Genomic DNA, 23,024 nt, shown 5'->3' with positions numbered 1-23,024 from the left:
GGGCTCTGCTGCCTACACTCCACCCCACCCCCAACACTGCACCGGCCACTGCTCTGGCCTTGCTGTGAAGGGTTTCCACCTCCCCTGAACCTTTGCATGACCCTCCACAGATGCAGTTTCACCAAGGGCATTACCTGGATTCCAGCACAGCTGACAGGGTGGGAGAGGGAGTGCCTGCCCGTTCCATTTCATCCAAGGAAATGGGAGGTAGAGCAATAAAGGAGGATTCCCCTCAATGGGAATAGTGTTTGGGTTTGTGGACACCCCCCACAAAAGTAAATTGTCCGCTATTATATTGTAAAGACCTGGCTATTATATTGTAAAGACCTGGGTTAGTAATTTTCTATGTGTTGGAAGATGGTTCTTACTGTTCTAAAACAAAGACGTACTCATGCATGATGTTTTTCTTTCAGATGGCAACACGATTTCAGCTTCTACTTTGATGGATATTTTGCTAATGAATGATTTTAAACTTGTCATTAATAAAATAGCATATGATGTACAGTGTCCAAAGAGAGGTAAGAAACACAGCTATCCAACTATTACTTTTTTTTTTTTTTTTAGATGAATTCTCACTTGCTCTGTTGCCCAGGCTGGAGTACAGTGGTGTCATCATAGCTCACTGTAATCTCAAACTCCTGGGCTCAAACAATCCTCCCACCTTAGCCTCCAGAGTAGCTGGGACTACCCACATGCACCATCATGCCTGGCTAATTTTTTAACACTTTTTAGGGATTAGGTCTCCCTATGTTGTCCAGGCTGGTATCTTCACTTTTACCTTTAGCTGTGAGGTTTCCAGAGGGAGCAAAGTTTATGTTAAGAATCTTTTAAATTTATCAGATGACCAAGAAGTCTCTGGAAAACCAGTGTTTAAGCTTTTCCAGCAGGGGTATAAGTGATCACCTACAGTTGCCTAGCAGGGCTTTTAGTCCCATATACTCTTTTTAGACTTTCAGGATTTTACTTTAGGATCTTGAATGCTTAACTGACATTATTGGGTTAAGAGAGAGGTAGGCCTGAAAATCAAGAATTCAAGTATATATGGTTGTATAGCTCTTAACTCTTGTAAAAAAAATTAAATTGTATTATTTAAAGCAGTTTTAGGTTCAAAGCAAAATTAAGCAGAATGTAGACAGAGTTCCCATATGCTCTCTGCACCCCACACCCCTTACTATCAATATCCCACACCAGACTGGTATATTTGTTAAAATTGGTGAACACACTGACACATCATTGTCACCCAAAGTCCATAGTTTACATTAGGGTTTACTCTTGGTGTTGTATATTCTACAGATTGTGACAAATGTAGAACTACATGTATTCATCATTAATGTACACAATGTAAATAATTATCTTGTTTTTATTTATCTTAAATGTATACGTAGCTTACATTTATTTTAATATTTAACATTAAAAGTGTCTTGGGTCTTTATTTAGACGTTTGGTGATGTTTTTATGACCAGAAATATGCCGTAAGAACCTAACTCTTGCTTATATCAATTAGCCTATAGTAAAATTGGTTTCCCTATAGTTGTTTCATTTAAAGTTGCAGTTTTCAAGAACCTGTCTATGACGTTAAGAATTATACAGAATAGTGCCAGGCAAACTCTACCAAAATTCAAGGATGCTCAAGGCCCTGATATAAAATGTTTGTTAAATTTGCATTTAACCTACATACTCCCTTCATATACTTTAAATCTCTAGATTACTTACAGTACCTAAGGCAGTGTAAATGCTGTGTAAATGGTTGTTATACTATATTGGTTTTTCATTCATTTTGTTGTTGTTGTATTGTTAATTTTTATTAGATTTTTTTTCCAAATATTTTCAATCCATGGTTGGTTGAGTTCACAGATGCAGAACCCACAAGTAAGAAGGGCTGATTGTATAGCCTTTTCAGATTCGCTTCTTTCTTTCTTTTTGGTGGGGGCGGGGGCCCATGGTAGTAGGGCCAGGGACATGAGAGAGCAAGGGAAGAGAAAATAGGATATTTAAGAAAGGGGGTACAACAGGGAAAATACTAAACAGTGAGAGAGAGGAGTGAAAAAGGGGAGAGTGGGAAGAAAAAAAGGAGAAAGGCAAGAGGGGAAAGAAGAAGGGGGAAAGGAAGAGAGAGCAAAGAGAAGAAAAGGGAGTGATAAGGGAGGAGACAAGAGGCAGTAAAGAAGAAAGTGAAGAGGAAGGCCAGATTGGCTTATTTCACTTAGTAATATGCATTTAAGTTTCTTTCATGTGTTTCCAGAGCTTGTTAGCTCATTTCCTTTTAGTGCTGAATAATAGTTCATTATCTGTATGTACCACAGTTTATTCATTCACCTACTGAAGGACATCTGGGATACTTCCAAGTTTTGGCAATTATGAATGAAGCTGCTATAAACACACATGCACAGGTTTTTGTTTGCACGTAGATTTTCAAATCATTTGGTTAAATACCCAGGAGCATGATTGCTGGCACATATGGTGAGAGTGTTTAGTTTTGTGTAAAACTGTCAAGCTGTCTTCCAAAGTGGTTGTACCATTTTGTGTTCCTACCAGCAGTGAATGAGAATTCCTGTTGCCCCATATCCTTGCCAGCAATTGGTGGTATTAGTGATTTGGATATGATTTTCACCATTGTAGTAGGTGTGTAGTCATTGTTTTAATTTGCAGTTTCTTAATGACATACGATGTTGAGCATCTCTTCATATGCCTATTTGCCATCTATGTCTTCTTTGTTGAGGTGTCTTTTCAGATCTTTGCCCATTTTGTGATCAAGTTGTTGATTTTCTTTTGAGTTCTTTGTATGTTTGGGATAACGGTCTTGTATCAGATATGTCTTTTGCAAATATTTTCTCCCAGGCTATGGCTTGCTTTCTCATTGTCTTTCACAAGTTGAGGAAATTGCCCTCTGTTCCTGGTTTGCTGACAGTCTTCACTGTGAATTGGTGTTCAATTTTGTCAAATGCTTTTTCTGCATCTATTGATATTATCAAGTGATTTTTCTTCCTTAGTCTGTTGATGTGATGGATTACATGAATTCATATTCAAGTGTTGAGCCTTGCATACCTGGATAAATCCCACTTAGTTGTAGTGTAGCAATCTTTTTAGACATTGTTGTATTTTATTTGCTATTATTTTGCTGAGGATTTTTGTGTCTATAATATTCACGAGAGATATCGCTCTGTGGTTTTGTTTTCTTACAGTGTTTTTGTCTGGTTTTAGTATTAAGGTAATGCTGGCCTCATAGAATGAGTTAAGAAGTATTCCCTCTGCTTCTGTCTTCTGAAAGAGATTGTAGATAATTAATATAGTTTCTTCCTTTGATGTTTGGTAGAATTCACCAAGGAAATCCATCTGGACCTGGTGCTTTCTGTTTTGGAAGTTTATTAGTTATTGATTCAATTACTTAATAGGTATAGGTTTATGCAGATTGTCTATTTCTTTTTGTGTGAGTTTTGATAGATTGTACCTTTTAGAGAATTAATCTATTTTATCTAGGTTATTGAATTTGTGGGCATAGAGTTGTTCATAGTATTTCTTTATTTTCCTTTTAATGTCCATGGGATCTGTAGTTAAATCCTCTCATTTCGTTTCTAGCATGAGTAGCTTGTTGCCTCTTTTTTTCTTGAATAACCTGGCTAGAAGTTTATCAATTTAATTGATTTTTTCCAAAGAACTAGCCTTTAACATCATTGATTTTTCTCTGTGGGTTTCCTGTTCTCGATTTCATTGGTTTCTACTCTGTTTATAATATAGAGTAGAATATATAATATATTATGTAGAGTGTATTATATACTCTATATAATAAATATTCTATATTATTTCTTTTCTTCTGCTTGCTTTTCATTTCATTTGCTCCTCTTTCTCTAGTTTTTTAAAGTATAAGTTCAGATCTTTAAATTTTAGATGTTTATTCTTTCCTATTATATGTATTCAATACTATAGATTCCCCTCTGAGCATTGCTTTCACTGCCTTCCATAAATTTTGATAAGTTATATTTTCATTTATTTTAAAATATTTTAATTTTTTTCTTGTGATTTCTTCTTTGACGCATGTGTTAGAAGTACATTATTTAATATCTAAGTATTTTGGGATTTTCCAGCTATCTTTGGGTTATTGATTTTTAGTTTAATTCTACTGAGATCTGAAAGCATACATTGTGTTTTTCTTTTTTTACATTTACTCATGTGAGTTTTATAGCCTTCATTGTGATCTATCTTGATGAGATGTTCCCTGTGAACTTGAGAATGTGTATTTTGCTGTTGTTGGATAGTCTATAGATGTCACATTTATCTCAGTTGATTGATGGTGCTATTGAGTTCAACTGTATACCTCCTGATTTTCTGCTTGGCAGATCTGTCCATTTCTAATAGAGGAATGTTGAAGTCTGTAACTGTAAACATGAATTCATCTATTTCTTCTTGTATTCTATTAATTTTTATTTTGCCTCATGTACTTTGATGCTGTGTTAGGAGCATACACATTAAGGATTGTTCTGTCTTCTTGGAGAATTGGCCTTTTATTATTATGTAATGTCTCTTTACTCCTGGTAGCTTTCCTTGCTCTAATGTCTGTTTTGTCTGAAAATAATATAGCTATTTCAGCTTTCTTTTTATTAGTGTTAGCATAGTATATCTTTCTTCATCCCTTTGCTTTTCATCTATATATGTCTTCATATTTAAAGCAGGTTTCTTATAGACACTATATAGTTGGATCTGGGTTTTCGACCCACTCTGACAAGCTCTATCTTTTGATTGGTTCATTTAGGCCATTGACATTCAAATTGATTACAGATATACATAATATCTACCATATTTGCTACTGTTTTCTATTTGTTGCCACTGTTTTTTTTTTTCCTGTTTTTGTCTTCCACATTTTTTCTGCCTTTTTTGGTTTTTAATTGAGCATTCTGTATATTTCATTTTCTCTCCTTTTCCAGCATATTATTTATACTTCTTTTTTTAGTGGTTGCCTAAGAGTTTGCAATATACATTTACAACTATTGCAAGTCCACTTTCAAATAACATATTGCTTCACGGCTAGTGCAAATACCTTATAATAACAAAATAATCCCAATTTTTCCCTCATATCCCTCGTCTCACGGCTGTCATTCATTTCAGTGATTCATAAGCATAGGTATACTAAGCATACATAGTCAAAACCAGTGTTAGCATTATTCTTTTGAACCGACTGTTATCTAGTAGATCAATTAAGAATAATAAAAATAAAGGTTTTTATTTTACCTCCACTATTCCTTCTCTGATTCTCTTTCTTTCTGTAGAGCTAAATTTCCAACCTATATCATCTTGCTTTTCTATGAAGAACTTCTTTTAATATTTCTTGCAAGGCAGGCCTGCTAGCAACAAATTCACTCAATTTTTGTTTGAAAATATCTTCCTTCCTTCCTTCCTTCCTTCCTTCCTTCCTTCCTTCCTTCCTTCCTTCCTTCCTTCCTTCCTCCCTTCCTCCCTCCCTTCTTTTCTTTCTTTTCTTTCTTTCTTTTCTTTTCTTCTCTGTGGCCCAGACTGCAATCTACTCGGCTCCCTGCTGCCCGCGCCGCGGACTGCCTGGGACTGCCGGCGCGCGCCACCGCTGCCTGCTTTTTCTCCTTTGGCTGCAGGCACGCGTTTGCCATGTTGGCCACGCTGGTCGCCAGCTCCTGACGCCGAGTGCTCTGCCCGCCTCAGCCTCCCGAGGTGCTGGGACTGCAGACGGAGTCTCGCTCACCCGGTGCTCGGTGTTGCCCGGGCTGGAGTGCGGTGGCGTGGTCTGGCCTCGCGGCAGCCTCCGCCTCCCAGCCGCCTGCCTTGGCCTACCAGGGTGCTGGGATTGCGGCCCCTGCCCGGCCGCCACCCCGTCTGGGAGCTGGGGAGCGCCTCTGCCCGGCCGCTGCCCCGTCTGGGAGGTGGGGAGCGCCTCTGCCCGGCCACCCATCGTCTGGGAAGTGAGGAGCGCCTCTGCCCGGCCGCCCCGTCTGGGAAGTGAGGAGCGCCTCTGCCCGGCCACCCACCGTCTGGGAAGTGAGGAGCGCCTCTGCCCGGCCACCCATCGTCTGGGAAGTGAGGAGCGCCTCTGCCCGGCCGCCCCGTCTGGGAAGTGAGGAGCGCCTCTGCCCGGCCGCCCCGTCTGGGAAGTGAGGAGCGCCTCTGCCCGGCCACCCATCGTCTGGGAAATGAGGAGCGCCTCTGCCCGGCCGCCCTGTCTGGGAAGTGAGGAGCGCCTCTGCCCGGCCGCCCCGTCCGGGAGGAAGTGAGGAGCGCCTCTGCCCGGCCGCCCCGTCCGGGAGGAAGTGAGGAGCGCCTCTGCCCGGCCGCCCCGTCCGGGAGGAAGTGAGGAGCGCCTCTGCCCGGCCGCCCCGTCCGGGAGGAAGTGAGGAGCGCCTCTGCCCGGCCGCCCCGTCCGGGAGGAAGTGAGGAGCGCCTCTGCCCGGCCACCCATCGTCTGGGAGGTGAGGAGCGCCTCTGCCCGGCCACCCATCGTCTGGGAGGTGAGCGCCTCTGCCCGGCCACCCACCGTCTGGGAGGTGAGGAGCGCCTCTGCCCGGCCACCCATCGTCTGGGTGGTGAGGAGCGCCTCTGCCCGGCCACCCACCGTCTGGGAGGTGAGGAGCGCCTCTGCCCGGCCACCCACCGTCTGGGAGGTGAGGAGCGCCTCTGCCCGGCCACCCACCGTCTGGGAGGTGAGGAGCGCCTCTGCCCGGCCGCCCCGTCTGGGAGGTGAGGAGCGCCTCTGCCCGGCCACCCACCGTCTGGGAAGTGAGAAGCGCCTCTGCCCGACCACCCACCGTCTGGGAAGTGAGGAGCACCTCTGCCCGGCCGCCCCGTCTGGGAAGTAAGGAGTGCCTCTGCCCAGCCACCCATTGTCTGGGAAGTGAGGAGCGCCTCTGCCCGGCAACCTATCGTCTGGGAGGTGAGGAGCGCCTCTGCCCAGCCACCCATCGTCTGGGAAGTGAGGAGCGCCTCTGCCCGGCCACCTATCGTCTGGGAGGTGAGGAGCGCCTCTGTCTGGCCGCCCCGTCTGGGAGGTGAAGAGCGCCTCTGCCCGGCCACCCCGTCTGGGAGGAAGTGAGGAGCGCCTCTGCCTGGCCGCCCCGTCTGGGAAGAAGTGAGGAGCGCCTCTGCCCGGCCGCCCCGTCTGGGAAGAAGTGAGGAGCGCCTCTGCCCGGCCGCCTTGTCTGGGAAGAAGTGAGGAGCGCCTCTGCCCGGCCGCCCCGTCTGGGAAGAAGTGAGGAACGCCTCTGCCCAGGCGCCTCGTCTGGGAAGAAGTGAGGAGCGCCTCTGCCCGGCCGCCCCGTCTGGGAAGAAGTGAGGAGCGCCTCTGCCCGGCCGCCCCGTCTGGGAAGTGAGGAGCGCCTCTGCCCGGCCACCCATCGTCTGGGAAGTGAGGAGCGCCTCTGCCCGGCCACCCATCGTCTGGGAAGTGAGGAGCGCCTCTGCCCGGCCACCCATCGTCTGGGAAGTGAGTAGCGCCTCGGCCCAGCCGCCCCGTCTGGGAAGTGAGGAGCGCCTCTGCCCGGCCGCCCCGTCTGGGAAGTGAGGAGCGCCTCTGCCCGGCCACCCATCGTCTGGGAAGTGAGGAGCGCCTCTGCCCGGCCACCTATCGTCTGGGAAGAAGTGAGGAGCGTCTCTGCCTGGCCGCCCCGTCTGGGAAGTGAGGAGCGCCTCTGCCCGGCCGCCCCGTGTCTGGGAAGAAGTGAGGAGCGCCTCTGCCTGGCCGCTCCGTCTGGGAGGTCTACCACGGAGGCCAGAAGCAATGTGGGGGCTGGACGTGGTGGCTCACGCCTGTGGTCCCGGCATTCTGGGGGGCGAGGCGGGTTGATCACTTCGGACTAGGAGTTCGAGACCAGTCTGGCCAACTTGGCAAAACATGAAAAATACAACAGACAAACCAACCAACCAACTCAGTGACAACAAAACAGGTCTACCCTGGAGTCATACTCTAATTTTTTCTATTTTCCTCCCTTTCTGATCCTTTATCCCGCTTTCTTTTTCTTCCTCTTCCTACTCCCTCTTCTTTGTCAAATAGAGGATTGAGTTATTATCACTGATCCATATAAAGTCCCTCTCTCATTTATTTTAACTCCCACCCCCCATTTCTATTCCCTGACTTCCCATGTGCAACCTTCCTAATATGTTTGATATGCATCTTTTTGTTTGTATGTATTTTTAGAAAATGTTTATTGTTTTTGTGTGCAAAAAAAAAATTAATAAAAAAAAAAGAAAAAAAAAAGAAAATATCTTTGTTTCTCTTTTACTTTTGAAGAATAATTTCACAGGGTACCAAATTTTAGGCTGCTTTGTTTTTTTCTCTTAATACTAAATATTTTATCCCATTCTTGCTTGTATGATTTCAGAGAAGTCAGATTTAATTTCTTTTTTTTCTCTGCTATAGCTAAGGGTTCCCCCCTCTCCCTGGCTTCTTTAAGAATTATTTTCTTTATCTTTGATTTTCTGCAGTTTGAAAATGATATACGTATGTGTAGTTTTCTCTTGGCATTTGTTCTGCTTGTGTTCTCTGAGCTTCCTGGATCTGTGGTTTGCTATCTGACATTAGTTTGGGGGGAATTCTCAGTCCTTAATCAAATAATTCTTCTGTTCCTTCCTTTCTTCTTCTAGTATTCTCATTACATACATGTTATTCATTTTGTAGTTGTCCTAAAGTTCTTGGATATTCTGTTCTGTTTTTTTTTTTTTTCAGTCTTTTTTCTCTTTGCTTACCAGTTTTGAAAGTTTCTAATGAAATATCCTTAAGCCCAGATATTCTTTCTTCAGCTATGTTTCATCTACTAACAAGACCATTAAAGGCATTCTTCCTTTCTGTTACAATGCTTTATCTCTAGCATTTTATTTGGATTCTTTCTTAGAATTTCCATCTGTCTTCTTACATTACCCATCTGTTCTTGCATGTTATCTACTTTTTCTAGTAGATTCCTTAGCATATTATTTGTAGTTATTTCAAGTTGCTAGTCTGATAATTCCAACGTTCCTGCCATGTCTGGCTCTCGTTCTGATGCTTATTCTGTCTGTTCAAACTGTGTTTTTTGCCTTTTAGTAAGTCTTGTAATTTTATGTTAAAAGCTGGATGTGATATACTGGATAAAGGGAACTGCAGTAAATAAGCCTTTTATAATATAGTGATAAAGTAAGGTATGGAGGGGAAGTGTTCTGTAGTCCTATGATTAAGGGGACTAGGTCTCAGTCTTTTAGTGAGCCTGTACCCCTGGACTTTGAACTTCACAAGTGCTTCTCAGCCCTTCCCCCACCCCCCACCACCTTAGGTGAGATAGGATGGTTGCAGGGTGCTGAAGTTGGGTTTTTCTTTTCCCCTAGGTTAACTAAGCTCTAATGAAATCCCAATCGATTAGGCTCTGGGAAAATAATTTACCTCGTGGACACTCCTTGTTAAGAGTAACAGAATTTGGCCAGGCGCGGTGGCTCACAACTTTAATCCCAGCACTTTGAAAGGCTGAGGGAGGGGGGATCACTAGGTCAGGAGTTCGAGATCAGCATGCCAACATGGTGAAACTCCGTCTCTACTAAAAATACAAAAATTAGCTGGGTATGGTGGCAGGCGCCTGTAATCCCAGGTACTTGGGAGGCTGAGGCAGGAGAATCACTTGAACCTGGAAGGCGGAAGCTGCAGTGAGCCAAAATCATGTCACTGCACTCCAGCCTGGGCAACAGAGCGAGGAGACTCCGTCTCCAAAAAAAAAAAGAGAACAGAAATCTCTGGCATATTTCAAAATCACTACTTTTCCTTTCCTGCTGCCGGAAGGAGGAGGTTTTTCTTCAGTTTTTACTGTGAGTACCTAGTAGAGCTCCTAGAAGTGAAACTCACAAAAGTATGGGAATGCCCCCACCTATGGGACTCCCTGGAATGCTTACATTTCAAGAGTTGTCCACGCTGAGCCTCCAGCAATTTGTCAGTTATAGTTCAGGTTTTCCTATCCTGGTACTGATTCTTTGCAGATTTCTGCTCATGAGTCTCTGCTTCGCTAAGTTGTCATTGTCTGTATTTATCTATCTTTTCAATTATGGGGACAGCAATTTTCCCTCTAACCTTAGTTTTCTTATGCATCTAAGAAGAGTTGTTGATTTTCATTGTATTCAGCCATTTATTAATCGTTAGGATGGAGTGACAACTTTGGAGTTTTTTATGTCAGGCGGGAAACTAGAAGTCTTAACTCTTTCTTAAAGAGAGCTTTTTTCATCTCAAATTACCATTTTGGCCATTAGCAATATTCTTTTGGACAATTCTCAGCCATTATTAGTTCAAATATTGCTGCTTTTCCTTTCTCTCTTTTTTCTTCTTCTGGTAGTCTCATTTTGCCTAAGTTACACTTGTGCAATTGTCCCACAGTTCCTAGATATTTTGTTAGGTTTTTTTTTTTTTTCCATTCTTTTTTCTCTTTGACTTTCAGTTTGAGAAGTTTCTGTTGGCATAGCCCCAGGCTGACTGATTCTTTCCTCCCCAGTGTCTAGTCTACTGATGAGCCCATCAAAGGCATTCTTCATTTCTGTTACAGTGGTTTTTATTTCTAGCAATTCCTTTTGGTTCCTAAGTTTCTATCTCACCATTTACATTACTCATCTATTCTTGCATATTGTATGCTTTTTCCATTAGAGCCTTTAATCATAGTTGCTTTACTATCCTACTCTGATAATTCCAAAATCGCTGCCATACCAGAGCCTGGTTCTGATGCTTGTTTTGTCTCTTCAAACTGTGGTTGTTGTTGTTTTTTTCTTTGCCTTTTAGCTTGTCTTTAAATTTTTTGCTGAAAGCTAGACATGATGTATCAGGCAATAGAAACTGAGCTGAATAGGTCTTTAGTGTGAGGTTTTATGTGGCTACAAGTTAGATGTTTAATGTTTGCTGTAGCTGTAGGTATCAGAGGCTTTCCTCTAGTGTCCTTATTTTTGTTTCTCCTGATGTTTTGGGGTTTCCCTATAAATTCTTTCTCAAATAGAATCTGTGCCTTGTATAAAACTGGAGCCCTGTTAATGTAGTGGTAAGATATTGAGGAGAGGAATCATTCTATAATCTTATTATTAAATATATATATATATTTTTAATTGGGCCTGTGTCTCCGGAATGTAATCTTTACAAGAGTTTCTTAGCCTCTTTTATTCTCCTGTGTGAGACAGTAAGGCTAGAGGGGTCTGTAGTTGACTAATTGCCCTTTCTCCAAGTCAGATAAGGCTCTGGTAAAGTAGTTTCCTATTATGGAGGACATGTGCTCAGGGCTATTTCAGAATGGTTATTTTTCCTTTCCTCCTGCCCAAAGCAGGAAGAGTATTTTTCTCTGATATCTGATCTTCACTGTGAGAACCTGGTACGGTTCCAGAAGATAAAACTCATGAAAGTGTGGGTGTTTTTCCTTCAATGCTGGTTCACACTGAGTGTCCAGCAATTCACCAATTACAGTTTAAGAATTCTGGCTAGTATTGGCTTCTGAGGCTTCTTCTCCCAGTAAGCTATAATTATAGACTGTTAAGGGTAGGAGGACGAAATTCATAAGTCTATGCCTTAATAAATTGGTGATAAAATAAATAGATCAACAAATAATAGATGGCTCTTACTTTACAGTGAGGTGCTGAGCATCTACTGGTAAATGTGGGAGAGTTTCTGGAGGTGGAAAATCATCACTTTGCAGCCAAATTCTAGATCAGGCAAGAGTCATCAACAGGGAGGGAATTTAGATAAGAAATTGCTGTTAAAAAAAAGTCCTCCAGCTTGAAGCAGCTCCAGCTAGCCATTATCTGGTACAGTTTGAACACCAGTGACTCCTGTGTCTTTGTGACTTGCTCCCTCTCCCCCTTTTTTTGTAAGTACTTTCTTACTTTTTGGTATAGAAAGATGATCCAGGTTGATCTTGTACCTATCATGCCCCATCACTTTTATCAGCCATTTCTCTGAGGACTCCTCAAACAAAAATAATTTTTAAAAATTTTAATTGTATATTTGAACATTATATGGGATTTTCAAATACAAACAACCAAAAAGAAATTAAAGTGAATCATTCATTTCAACACTTACAAACTTTCTTCCATTCTGAATTCTCTTTTAACATCACGGCAGTATTTAACTTCAAAGAGGGAAGGGTGACAGAAATTGAAAAATATGGAAGAAGAAATCCCTGTTAAGATATTATACAACTTTCATGTCCAGTGAGTTCCTAACACCCTGGAAGGTCTTTCACTTGCTGTTCTTTGGGTTGCATTTATGAACAAACAAGTGGAAATAGATGTTTACAGGCCATCCCATTACTCTACATGACCTTCCCATCCCTCAAACCACCACATGGACCGTAAGCCTTAGGTCTAAGTGGAATAAAGCACAACCTCCGCTCTCCTGCCCACTCATTAGAATACCCCTCTTGCTGCCTGGAAGGGCTGTGTGTTGGGATTGAACTCCTAGGGCAGAAGCCTCCCTGGAGATGGGAGGTCAGTGAGCCCAGGTTTCCCTGGAACCTCAGCTTATGAAAACTGTATCAGACTTGCCAAGTCTCACAGTGTAAAGTAAACAGGGACACAGCAGTTATAGTTGGAAGGAAAATAATGGCAGAGGAATCATACTGGATTAACTGAAAATGAAATTTATAAAACTACAAATTTGGAGTTTTCAAAAAAGTTATTTAAACTCCATTTAACTAAAATATTCCTAATACATTGCAAATGTGGATTTGAAAATTTGGGGTATGAAAATTAAGTTCACATGGAAGACACATATATGAGAAATAAGCTTCTGAAGAAAAGGAAAAGAATAATTATCTCTCATTTTTGGCCTTTATTAGGAGATGTCACAGACAAATGTTATGAGTCAGTTTAGGTTGGTGGTGTAACATGAATTCTGTGGTGCCCACACTTCTGAAAGAGCAGAGCCAAGGGTACTCATTGTTGAACTCAGATAAACATTTCGTGCCACTTGACAAAGACTCTCACCTTGACTAAACTTCAGTCAGCTTCCTCGGAACCCTCTTCTCAACTAGGCATTAACCATGGCCTATAAAAACTAAACTCTCAGCACAGATTTTGTCAACACTGCCCCCCTCACACCACACACACTAAGAGACTTGAACAAACATTTGCATAGTTTCTAATAGCTCAAGGCCACATCATTTGGATGACAACTCCAGTTCTTTTAGAATGTCTGTCTGAGAAAGCTCAGTACCATCTGGAAAATTTACTGTTTATTCCAGCCAAAACCTGGTGATAGGTCAATAAGCCATACAACCTCATCTTTAGAGCAGTGCTGTACTTTGAGTATGTTCCCCAAAGTTGATGTGTTGGAAACTTGATCCCCAGTTTTGTGGTGTTGGGATGTGAGGTGTATTGGGAGGTGTTTGGCTTATGGGGGCACTGCCCTAATGAATAGATGAATGCCATTTTCACTGGAGAGGTTATCTTGGCAGTAGGTTCCTTATAAAAGGATGAGTTTGGCCCCTTCTTGTGCTGTTGTGCATACACACTTGCTTTCTCTCTGCCTCCCTTTTGCCATGGGATGATGCAGCAAGAAGGTTCTCACCAGATATGCCAACACCTTGGTCTTGGACTTCCCAGACTCCAGAACTGTGAGGAAATAAAATGTTGTTCTTTGTAAGTTGCCCAGTCTGTAATATTCTGCTATTGCAGCAGAAAACAGATTAAGACAGAAAATTGGTACCAGGAATGGGGCTATAAGAAATATCTGAAAAGGTGGAAGTGGCTTTGGAATTTGGTAATGGGCAAAGGCTGGAAGAGTTTGGAAAAGCAGACTAGAAAAAGCCTATATTGCCATGAACAGAGTGTTAAGGACTATTCTGGTCAGGGCTTGGAAGAGAATAGCTGTAGGAAGTCTGAAAGTTTTTAGAGATTTACTTAAGTGGTCATGATCAGAATGTTGGTAGAAATATCGATGGTAGGCTGGGTGTGGTGACTCACACCTATAATCCTAGCACTTTAGGAGGCTGAGGCGGGTGGATCACTTGAGGTCAGGAGTTTGAGACCAGTGTGGCCAACATGGTGAAACCTTGTCTCTACTAAAAATCCAAAAATATATATATGGTAAAGGCCAATCTGATAAGCTCTTTGAAATGAGGAATACCTTACTGGAAGCTGGAATAAACACCATTATTGTTATGGACTTGCAAAGAACTTCTGAGCCCTCACCAGAATTGCCCTTAATACTCTGTTCATAACAATACAGGCCTTTTCTAGTGTGCTCTTCCAAACTCTTCCAGCCTTTGCCCATTACCAAATTCCAAAGCCGCTTCTACCTTTTCAGGTATTTGTTATAGCAGTAACTCTGCTCCTAGTACCAATTTTCTGTCTTAATCTATTTTCTGCTGCAATAGCAGAATATCACAGACTGGGCAGTTACAAAGAATTGTTTTCATATCCAAGGGCTTTATGGAATGCAGAATTTAAGAGTGACAAACTAAGATACCTGGCAGAAGAAAATTCTAAGCAAAATATTGAAGAATCTGCATAGTTTCTTTAACTGCATACAGTAAAATGAGAGGAGAATTGATTTAAAGACAGAATTCACAATTAAAAAAGGCAGAATGTAAAATATTTGGAAAATTCACAGCTGCCCCTGAGAATCCAGAACTTTAGAGCTACCAGTGTGCAGTAGCATCCTGGGAGAGCTGCAGGCATGAAACCTCAACCTGTAAGAGCTACTGCCTGGGCTGAGCCCAGCAAAGCCATGGGGGCAGGACTGCCCAAGATTTTGAGGACCTAACCCCTGCCTCAGTGTATCCACAAGGTGGCATGTGAATTCAAAGATTGTTCTGAAGTTTTAAGATTTAATGTTGTTTACCCTGTTGGATTTTGGACTTACTTGGGACCAGTTACCTTTTTTCCAATTTCTCCCTTTTGCAGTGGAAATATCTATCCCATACCTATCCAACCATTCCATTTTGGAAGTACAAACTCCAGCTGTGAGTTTGATTTCAGACTCACAACTGGAGGATAATTTGCTTCAGGATGAATCATGCCTTGATTCTTGCCTATATCTGATTTAGATGAGACTTTGGAATTGGACTTTTGAGTAGATGCTTGGGACTATTGGGATGGAGTGAATGTATTTTGTGTGTGAAAAGGACATGAATTTGAGGGGCCAGGGGCAGAATGCTATGGTTTGAATGTGTCCCTCAAAATTCATGTGTTAGAAACTTGATCCCTAATGCAAAGCTGTTGGAAAGTGGGACATTTTAGAGGTGTTTAGGTCATGAGGACCAACATGAGTGGATTAATGTCATTATCATGGGAGTGTGTTTGTTATCTTGGCAGTGGGTTCCTTAATAAAGAACAAGTTCAGCCCCTGCTTGCTCTCTCTCACCCATGTGATGCTTTCTGCTACATTATGATGCAGCAAGAAGGCCCTTGTCAGATGCTGGTGCATTGATCTTGGATTTCCCAGCCTCCACTAACAAATTTCTGTTCCTTGTAAGGAAACAAATTTTTGTTCTTTGTAAATTATGGGGTCTGTGGTATTTTGTTATAGAAGCAGAAAGTGGACTCAGACAAGCAGTTACTTAGAAAGCTTGCAATTATGAACTTTCTCTCCCCCTTTGAGGTATAATTTTTTTTTCTTTTTTTTTTTTTGAGACAGTCTCTCTCTCTTTTGCCCAGGCTGGAATGCAATGGTGCAATCTCGGCTCATTGCAACCTCTGCCTCCCAGGTTTAAGCAATTCTCCTGCCTCAGCCTCCTGAGTAGCTGGGACTACAGGTGTGCACCACCATGCCCAGCTGATTTTTATATTTTTAGTAGAGACGGGGTTTCACCATGTTGGTCAGGCTTATCTCAAACTCCTGAACCCAGGTGATCCACCCACCTTGGCCTCCCAAAGTGCTGAGATTACAGGTGTCAACCACCTCACCTGGCCTGAGGGTATAAATTTTTTATTACCCAGACCTGTCTTCTCAAGGACTTGGGAGTCTCTCTTTGAAATGCTAATATTCAAGGACATAACTCTGGCTCTTACTCCCAACCCATGGGTGCCTGGCTCTGACTTGCACCCTGTCATAAGATATGAGTTTATTTCTCTTCTGGATAGGTACCAATAACAAACCCAAATGGCCCAGTAACATTAACCAACTATCCACTTTTTGTAAATTTTCATTTCCTTGACTCTGGTTAAGCCCCTGCTGTTCACCCTGCCCATTCTGGCATTCTTTCTTTAAAACAGTCATCTCTGCACAAATTGAAGTTGAGTTCAGTTCACGCTGGACCCTATTGCAATAGTTATTAATAAAATTTACCTTTGCTGTTTTAGTGCCGAGCTTTGTCTCTTTGTTATATACTCCAGAGTTTTGGATAAAATTTTGTCCCATCTATGCCTTTTCTCTGTATGTAGATCTTTTACATACCAATACATTTTTCATTAACAAAAGGACTCTGACTCTTCTACAGATCTCAAAGCCTAAAAGGGAACACCTAGCTTTCACCCCTCTGTGACCGCTATAGCCTAGACTATGGAAGGGGGTAAAGACCACAACAGTCTTGAATTGGGTAGTGATGGAAGAAAAATAACTTCAGGACTACTGACACAAACTGGAAAACTTACTGGGCTGATACTAACTTTAGACATATGTCTCTCTTGTCTGCAGTTGTTTGCTGCTGCCTGGTGGGAAGGTCCATCTTCCCTTCCTCTCACCTTGTCCTTCCTCAGGTTCTCTTACAGTGATAATGAACAATTACAGCCCTCAGAAAGGTATCAATCTGAGGGACTTCTCATAGGCGGAGCCTAATTTTATATGGACTTATAAACCCATGGAGGAGGTGGGATGAGGGAAGTCTATAATCAAGAGAACTTTATATTAAAAACTCTGAAACCGTAACTCCTGTTAAGAGTTGAAAAATAATTTTCCCTTTACTCTTAGTTCTTAGCTGGGATGGACCCCTGTGATAAGAGAGATTACTAAGAAAAAAACAAACAATAGTTTATTAATGTGTATATTTCATAGACACATGGGAGGTATCCAAGGAATGAGTAATTCTCAAAGAGGTGGCTCTGAACCTCAGCTGACAGAGCAACTTCTACAAAGAACAATTCATTTTTAGAGTTGTGACAAGTCAAAGGAAAAGGGCCTTGAGTCTCTGGGGGCAGCAAATTGTGGAAAAGCAAATAAGTTGGTTAAAGGTAGTTAAAAGCTACTAAAGTTTGTCATGTGGATTCCTCTGGTGCAGTCTCCAAGCTGAAAAGGGTCTAAAGTTGTCTCTGGCGATCTACCTTTGTTCTTTCTGGTAGAGAGTGTTACCAGGGGTCCTTGCTCCCAGAACTCCCAAGATGGTGGTGGGCCACTTCCAAAATGGCGGCAGGCCACTTCCTGTTCTCTGACCTGGGGTTCTTGGCCTCACGTATTCTAAGGAATGGAATCTTGGGCCATGCAGTGACTGTTACAGCTCTATTAGAAGTCATGGGTCACCGAAGACAACCATGGAACCCAGTGACTAGTGTTCAGCTCGATTAGGACAAACCCAGGCACTTAGCAGTGCAGGAACAAATGGCAAGCCTTTAGCCCGATCTGGAGCGGCAAAGGGATGCCTTGCTGGATGAGGAGCACAGTGGACACCCTGCTGGATCCGGAAGAATGGAAGTCAGCAGCGAGTCTGCTACGGTGGCAAAACAGCAGTGGTGGACGGCGAGCAAAAGCTCAGCTCCAGCAGTAACAAACACGGACCAGAAGAGTGCAGTTGCAAGATTTAATAACGTGAAATAGAGTGAAAACAGAGCTCCCATACAAAGGGAGGGGACCCAAAGGGGGTTGCCGTTGCCGGCTTGAACGCCTGGGTTTATATCCTGATCCTTGTCCCTCCCGCTGTGCTCTCAGGCAATAGATGATTGGCTATTTCTTTACCTCCTGTTTTTGCCTAATTAGCATTTTAGTGAGCTCTCTGATTGGTTGGGTGTGAGCTAAGTTGCAAGCCCCATGTTTAAAGGTGGATGCGGTCACCTTCCCAGCTAGGCTTAGGGATTCTTAGTTGGCCTAGGAAATCCAGGTAGTTCTGTCTCTCAAGAGACAAATTTGTAAAATTTGTGTCCTGCTTTTGGGCAAATAGGGAGAGGCGGGAGAGCCTTTCTTGTATCTGCTTATGCTCAGTTGCCTTCAGCTGAAAATAATCCTTATGCCAAAGTGTTATTTTTTTTGGTGACTTTTTTTTTTTACTTTGTATATGAACTGCCTTTCAGATCCACACTTTTTTGTTTATTGTGACTCTCTGTTGAAAAGTGCACTTGAACTGCTTTTCAAATGTATATTACACCTTTGTTTACATGTTTGTACACCAGCTTCCTTACCCTGTGGATCCTAAAATAATATTTGGAAAGAGAACTGGGGACAGAAAGACTTACACACCCTGCAGGAACAATGTGGTGACTGGCTTGTTTCCCTTGTCTTTTCTCAGAAAAACCAAGTAATGAGCACACTGCTGAGATGGAACACATGAAATCCTTGGTTCATAGACTATTTACAGTCTTGCATTTAGAAGAGTCTCAGAAAAAGAGAGAGCACCATTTACTGGAGAAAATTGACCACCTGAAGGAACAGCTGCAGCCCCTTGAACAGGTTAGGAAGCATCACGGTTGAGTATATTTGAAAATAATACCTAGTGTTTATTGAGTGCTCCTCATGTGAGCATTTTTCTGAATGCTTTCCATATGCTAATTTTCTCCTTTACTCCTCACAAAAAACCTGTAAGTTCAGTACTTTTATCTTCCTCATTTTTCAGATGAGGAAACTGAGCAACAGAGCTATATCGCTAATACATGGTAAAGCCTGGACTTGAGCTCACGTGGCCTGCGTTCACAGCTGCCATCTTAAACTCTATGCCATGCTTCCTCTCCAGAGATCAGTCATAATGTCTCTGTAAATAAGTGTAATATGAGCAGGGAAGCACTAGCTGGAGTCCTACCTCCCTTTCCTTTTTAGAGAATAGGCCCAGAGCCCCTGCCGTGCCTAACAAAATTGCAGCTGGAAAGTTGGTAATGGCTAGCATCTAAAGTTAATCAATGGTGTGGAAAAAATAACTTTGATTTGGGGGGACAGTTGGGGAAATTGGTTTGTTTCAAGGGAAAGAATTGCATTCTTTAGACTTATAATCCCATTTATGATTTTTATTTAAATGGGAAGGTATATGTGTATCTTTGAATATGAATGGAAAGTTTCTGGAGATGTAAGGAAGTTTTAATAGTAATTACCTCTAAGGGTATTTGGAGAGTGGCAGAGAGAGGGACTTGTTTTATTTTTTTTATTGTTTACCATTTTAGTTTTTTCTTTACTTGTAATATATTTACATGGATTAAAATTTAAAAATCTAGTTTTCCTCCCACCCTGTCCTCCTCAATTACTATATTCTCCACACCTATGAATCATTTCAGATTTCCTTTATCTGTGTACAAACAAATACAAATATATTCTTATTTTGTTCTCTTTCTCAGAAAAGGAAGCACACTATTATGCACTATTCTCATCTTTTTTCAGTGTATTATAGAAATCTCCCCTTATTGGCACAGAGCTTCATTACAGTTGTGTGATATCTTGATGGGCATATGGATTCTTTTTGGACTTCGGCTATTAAGAATGAATCTGTAATGGGTTTTGTGTATGCAGGTATATATTCAGAATGAATTCCTAGAAGTAGAATTGCTGAGTCAAATAGGCCTCTAATTTTAGTTGGGTTTCAGAGGATGACTTCTGAGTTTTTCATTGTATACTTTTCTATACTATTCATTTTTCCAAGGACAGTTATTACCTTTATAATTTTAAAAAGATTAATGAGCTGATTTGAAATGAGTATTTACTCATTCACGTATGTTTTATAAATTGTTTTTCCTTATATCTGACCTCTTCAAAGTAATGCAGATGTGCATTTGTTCAAGAGTTTATTTTTTTGACACGGAATCTTGCACTGTCGCCCAGGCTGGAGTGAAGTGGAGCGATCTTGGCTCACTGCAAGCTCTGCCTCCTGGGTTCACGCCATTCTCCTGCCTCAGCCCCCTGAGTATCTGGGACTACAGGTGCCGGCCACCACGCCTGGCTAATTTTTTATATTTTTAGTAGAGACGGGGTTTCACCGTGTTAACCAGGATGGTCTCGATCTCCTGACCTCGTGATCCGCCTGCCTCGGCCTCCCAAAGTGCTGAGATTACAGGCATGAGCCACCGCGCCCGGCAAGAGTTCCTTTTCATCTTGCTTTTTGTCCCTTTAGTTGGTGTAAACTACACTAATTACAGAATTAACAGTTTTTCATTCCCCCTCAGGTGAAAGCTGGAATAGAAGCTCATTCGGAAGCCAAAACCAGCGGACTCCTGTGGGCTGGATTGGCACTGCTGTCCATTCAGGGTGGGGCACTGGCCTGGCTCACGTGGTGGGTGTACTCCTGGGATATCATGGAACCAGTTACATACTTCATCACATTTGCAAATTCTATGGTCTTTTTTGCATACTTTATAGTCACTCGACAGGTGAGTAGTTTGTTAGGAAAATGGTAAGTTAGAACATCTTTGCAAAGAATGTCTTATCTAAGCAATGAGCAAAAAAGCCTTTTTATTTACTGAATTACTGCCATCTGGTTTTTATGAGCTGGTAAATTTTTTATTGTTTTTCACAAGACTGGATGAAGACTCACAACACAGAGAAATTATATATAACTTCTTTGGAGAAGTAATTAGTGTAACACACAAATTCCTCCATTGGGATAAACATGTGTTCTCTGCGCCCTCATTTATAAATAAAACTGAATTTGCATTGCAAAACATTCAGTAACATCAGCTTTGTCTCATGGTTATTTAATATGCCAAAAATCTCCCTTTTCTTATTTCTTCCTTCTCTTTCCCATTATGTATAATTTCTCTTCCCAGCTTGCCTGTTTTTGAAAGGAGCAGCAGATCTTAAATGAGACTAAATGTTTTATTTGTGTTGGCTTATGCTTACTCTCATGGCCATTGCAAATATTTCACTCATTCATCTGCCTTCTTTTGCTTTGGTGTTGCTGAGTCAAGTATCTTTCTTGCAGAGGCATTATGTTCATTCAAAACATGTTATTTTCTTCTCTCTTTTTTTTTTAAGGATTATACTTACTCAGCTGTTAAGAGTAGGCAATTTCTTCAGTTCTTCCACAAGAAATCAAAGCAACAGCATTTTGATGTGCAGCAATACAACAAGTTAAAAGAAGACCTTGCTAAGGTATACTACAAATACATCTTAGAGCTGGTTTGTTTGGGAGCCAGAACTTAGTATCAGGGAAGTATAATTGATGGCTCATCCTCACAAATTAAATCTTGGTCCTAGATTTCTGTGTGTCATGGGATTGTTCATTGAAATGGTTGACATATTTCACATTAATTTCATATCCCACAGTTTTACTCTTCTGTACATGAAGATAGCTTTACATATGTGTGTTAAAATTTCTTAAATGACTTGAGATAGTAAAATAAAAGTTTTCACTGGAAATCCATTTCTAAGCAAATAATAAAAAATAGAATTTTAGGAAGGTGAACACTGTGATAAGGAACTTAAGGCATTTATAAGTTTCTTTTCCCTAAAGATAGAAGAATCATTATAGTATTCCTCCCTTCATCTTTTTCCCTTCTGAAAGGCACTTACTCAGGTATACACTGCTAGAAAGTGAAGGAACTATGGTACGAACACAAGTTTGATTTCGGAGTCTATATTCTTAAGTACTGTTTCACAATCTGCTTGTTAGCCAGTTATCTCTGGCCTCCCGATTTACTCATTAACTTTGTTCAGATGGTGACTTCTCAGCACATCACTGGATGTTTCATTTTTATCAGTAATTTCATAACAAAAAAGTTTAGTAAAAATATCCTTCATTGCTCAATGCATGCTTGTTTAGTAGTTGGTAATCAAACCTTTTGTTATGTGTACTTTCTAAATTACTCATCTCTAAAATTTAAAACAGAATCACTCAAATTTTGTAGTCCAAAAATTGAAGGACATTTAATTTTTTTTTTTTGAGACAGATTCTTGCTGTTGCCCAGACTAGAGTGTAGTGGTGCAATCTCAGTTCACTGCAACCTCCGCCTCCTGGGTTCAAGTGATTCTTGTGCCTCAGCCTCCTGAGTTAGCTGTGATTATAGGTGCCCGCCACCACACCTGGCTACTTTTTGTATTTTTAGTAGAGACAGAGTTTCACTATGTTGTCCAGGCTGGTCTCAAGCTCCTAACCTCAAGTGATCCGCCTGCCTTGGCCTCCCAAGTGTTAGGATTACAGGTGTGAGCCACCATGTCCAGCCAAACCTTTTTAAAAAATGTATTTTATTTCATATAGTCATTTTTTAGGAAAAATATAATGCTTTTAAAAAAATTTTGTGGATTCCCTTATATTTGAATAATCCTAGCTGAGAAGGCTAAGGAATGTTCTTTCAGCTAGTTTACAAGACAATGCATTTGAGATTTAGAAGGTAAGCCTAGTGTGAGCTCAGTGATTTGGGAGGCTGAGGTGGGAGGATCTCTTGAGTCTAGAAATTGGAGACCAGCCTAGTCAACACAGTGAGACCTCATCTCTACAAAATTTGTTTTTAAATTAGCTGGACATGGTGGCACATGCTTGTAGCCCTAGCTACTTGGGAAGCTGAAGCAGGAAGATCCCTTGAGCCCAAGAGTTCAACGCTGCAGTGAACTATGATCACACACACCACTGCACTCCAGCCTGGGCAACAGAGCGAGACCCCATCTCTAAAATAAAAAAGTTTAAATATAACACCTTGTTAATTATGTTTAAGGTAATAAAGTGGAGATAAAAAGATAAAGTGGTAGGTTAAGGGTTTTTTTTTTTTTTAAGAATATGAACTGGAAAACCATTATAAAGGGTATTTTTTTTAAGGCATACGGATGAATTAGTAAACTTAAACTCATCTTTTAAAAAGATCCACATATAAAATTGAACTATTTGTATCCCATCACTTTGGGAAGCCAAGGTGGGCAAATCACTTGAGTCCAGGAGTTCAAGACTAGCCAGGGCAATATGGCAAAACTCCATCTCTACAAAAAATACCAAAAAATATTAGGCGGGCATGGTGGTGGGCACCTGTGGTCC

The 23,024-nt window shown here is 41.7% G+C and overlaps 1 protein-coding gene across 1 annotated transcript in view; it reads left to right on the top strand.

Annotated features, from left to right (window-relative positions):
• The window catches only part of MCUB (mitochondrial calcium uniporter dominant negative subunit beta), a 129,340-nt gene that overhangs the window by 104,756 nt on the left and 1,560 nt on the right, over positions 1-23,024 (top strand). The window contains exons 4-7 of the mRNA XM_055274902.2: positions 414-518; positions 18,372-18,532; positions 20,227-20,430; positions 21,035-21,151. Of these exons, the coding sequence (XP_055130877.1) occupies positions 414-518; positions 18,372-18,532; positions 20,227-20,430; positions 21,035-21,151 (587 nt within the window). The remainder of the gene's footprint in view (positions 1-413; positions 519-18,371; positions 18,533-20,226; positions 20,431-21,034; positions 21,152-23,024) is intronic.

This window comes from Symphalangus syndactylus, chromosome 4 (assembly GCF_028878055.3).
Source record: "Symphalangus syndactylus isolate Jambi chromosome 4, NHGRI_mSymSyn1-v2.1_pri, whole genome shotgun sequence".
Lineage (NCBI taxonomy): Eukaryota > Metazoa > Chordata > Mammalia > Primates > Hylobatidae > Symphalangus > Symphalangus syndactylus.
The sequence above is the reverse complement of the archived record's forward strand: the minus strand, read 5'-3'. Positions and strand labels throughout refer to the sequence as shown.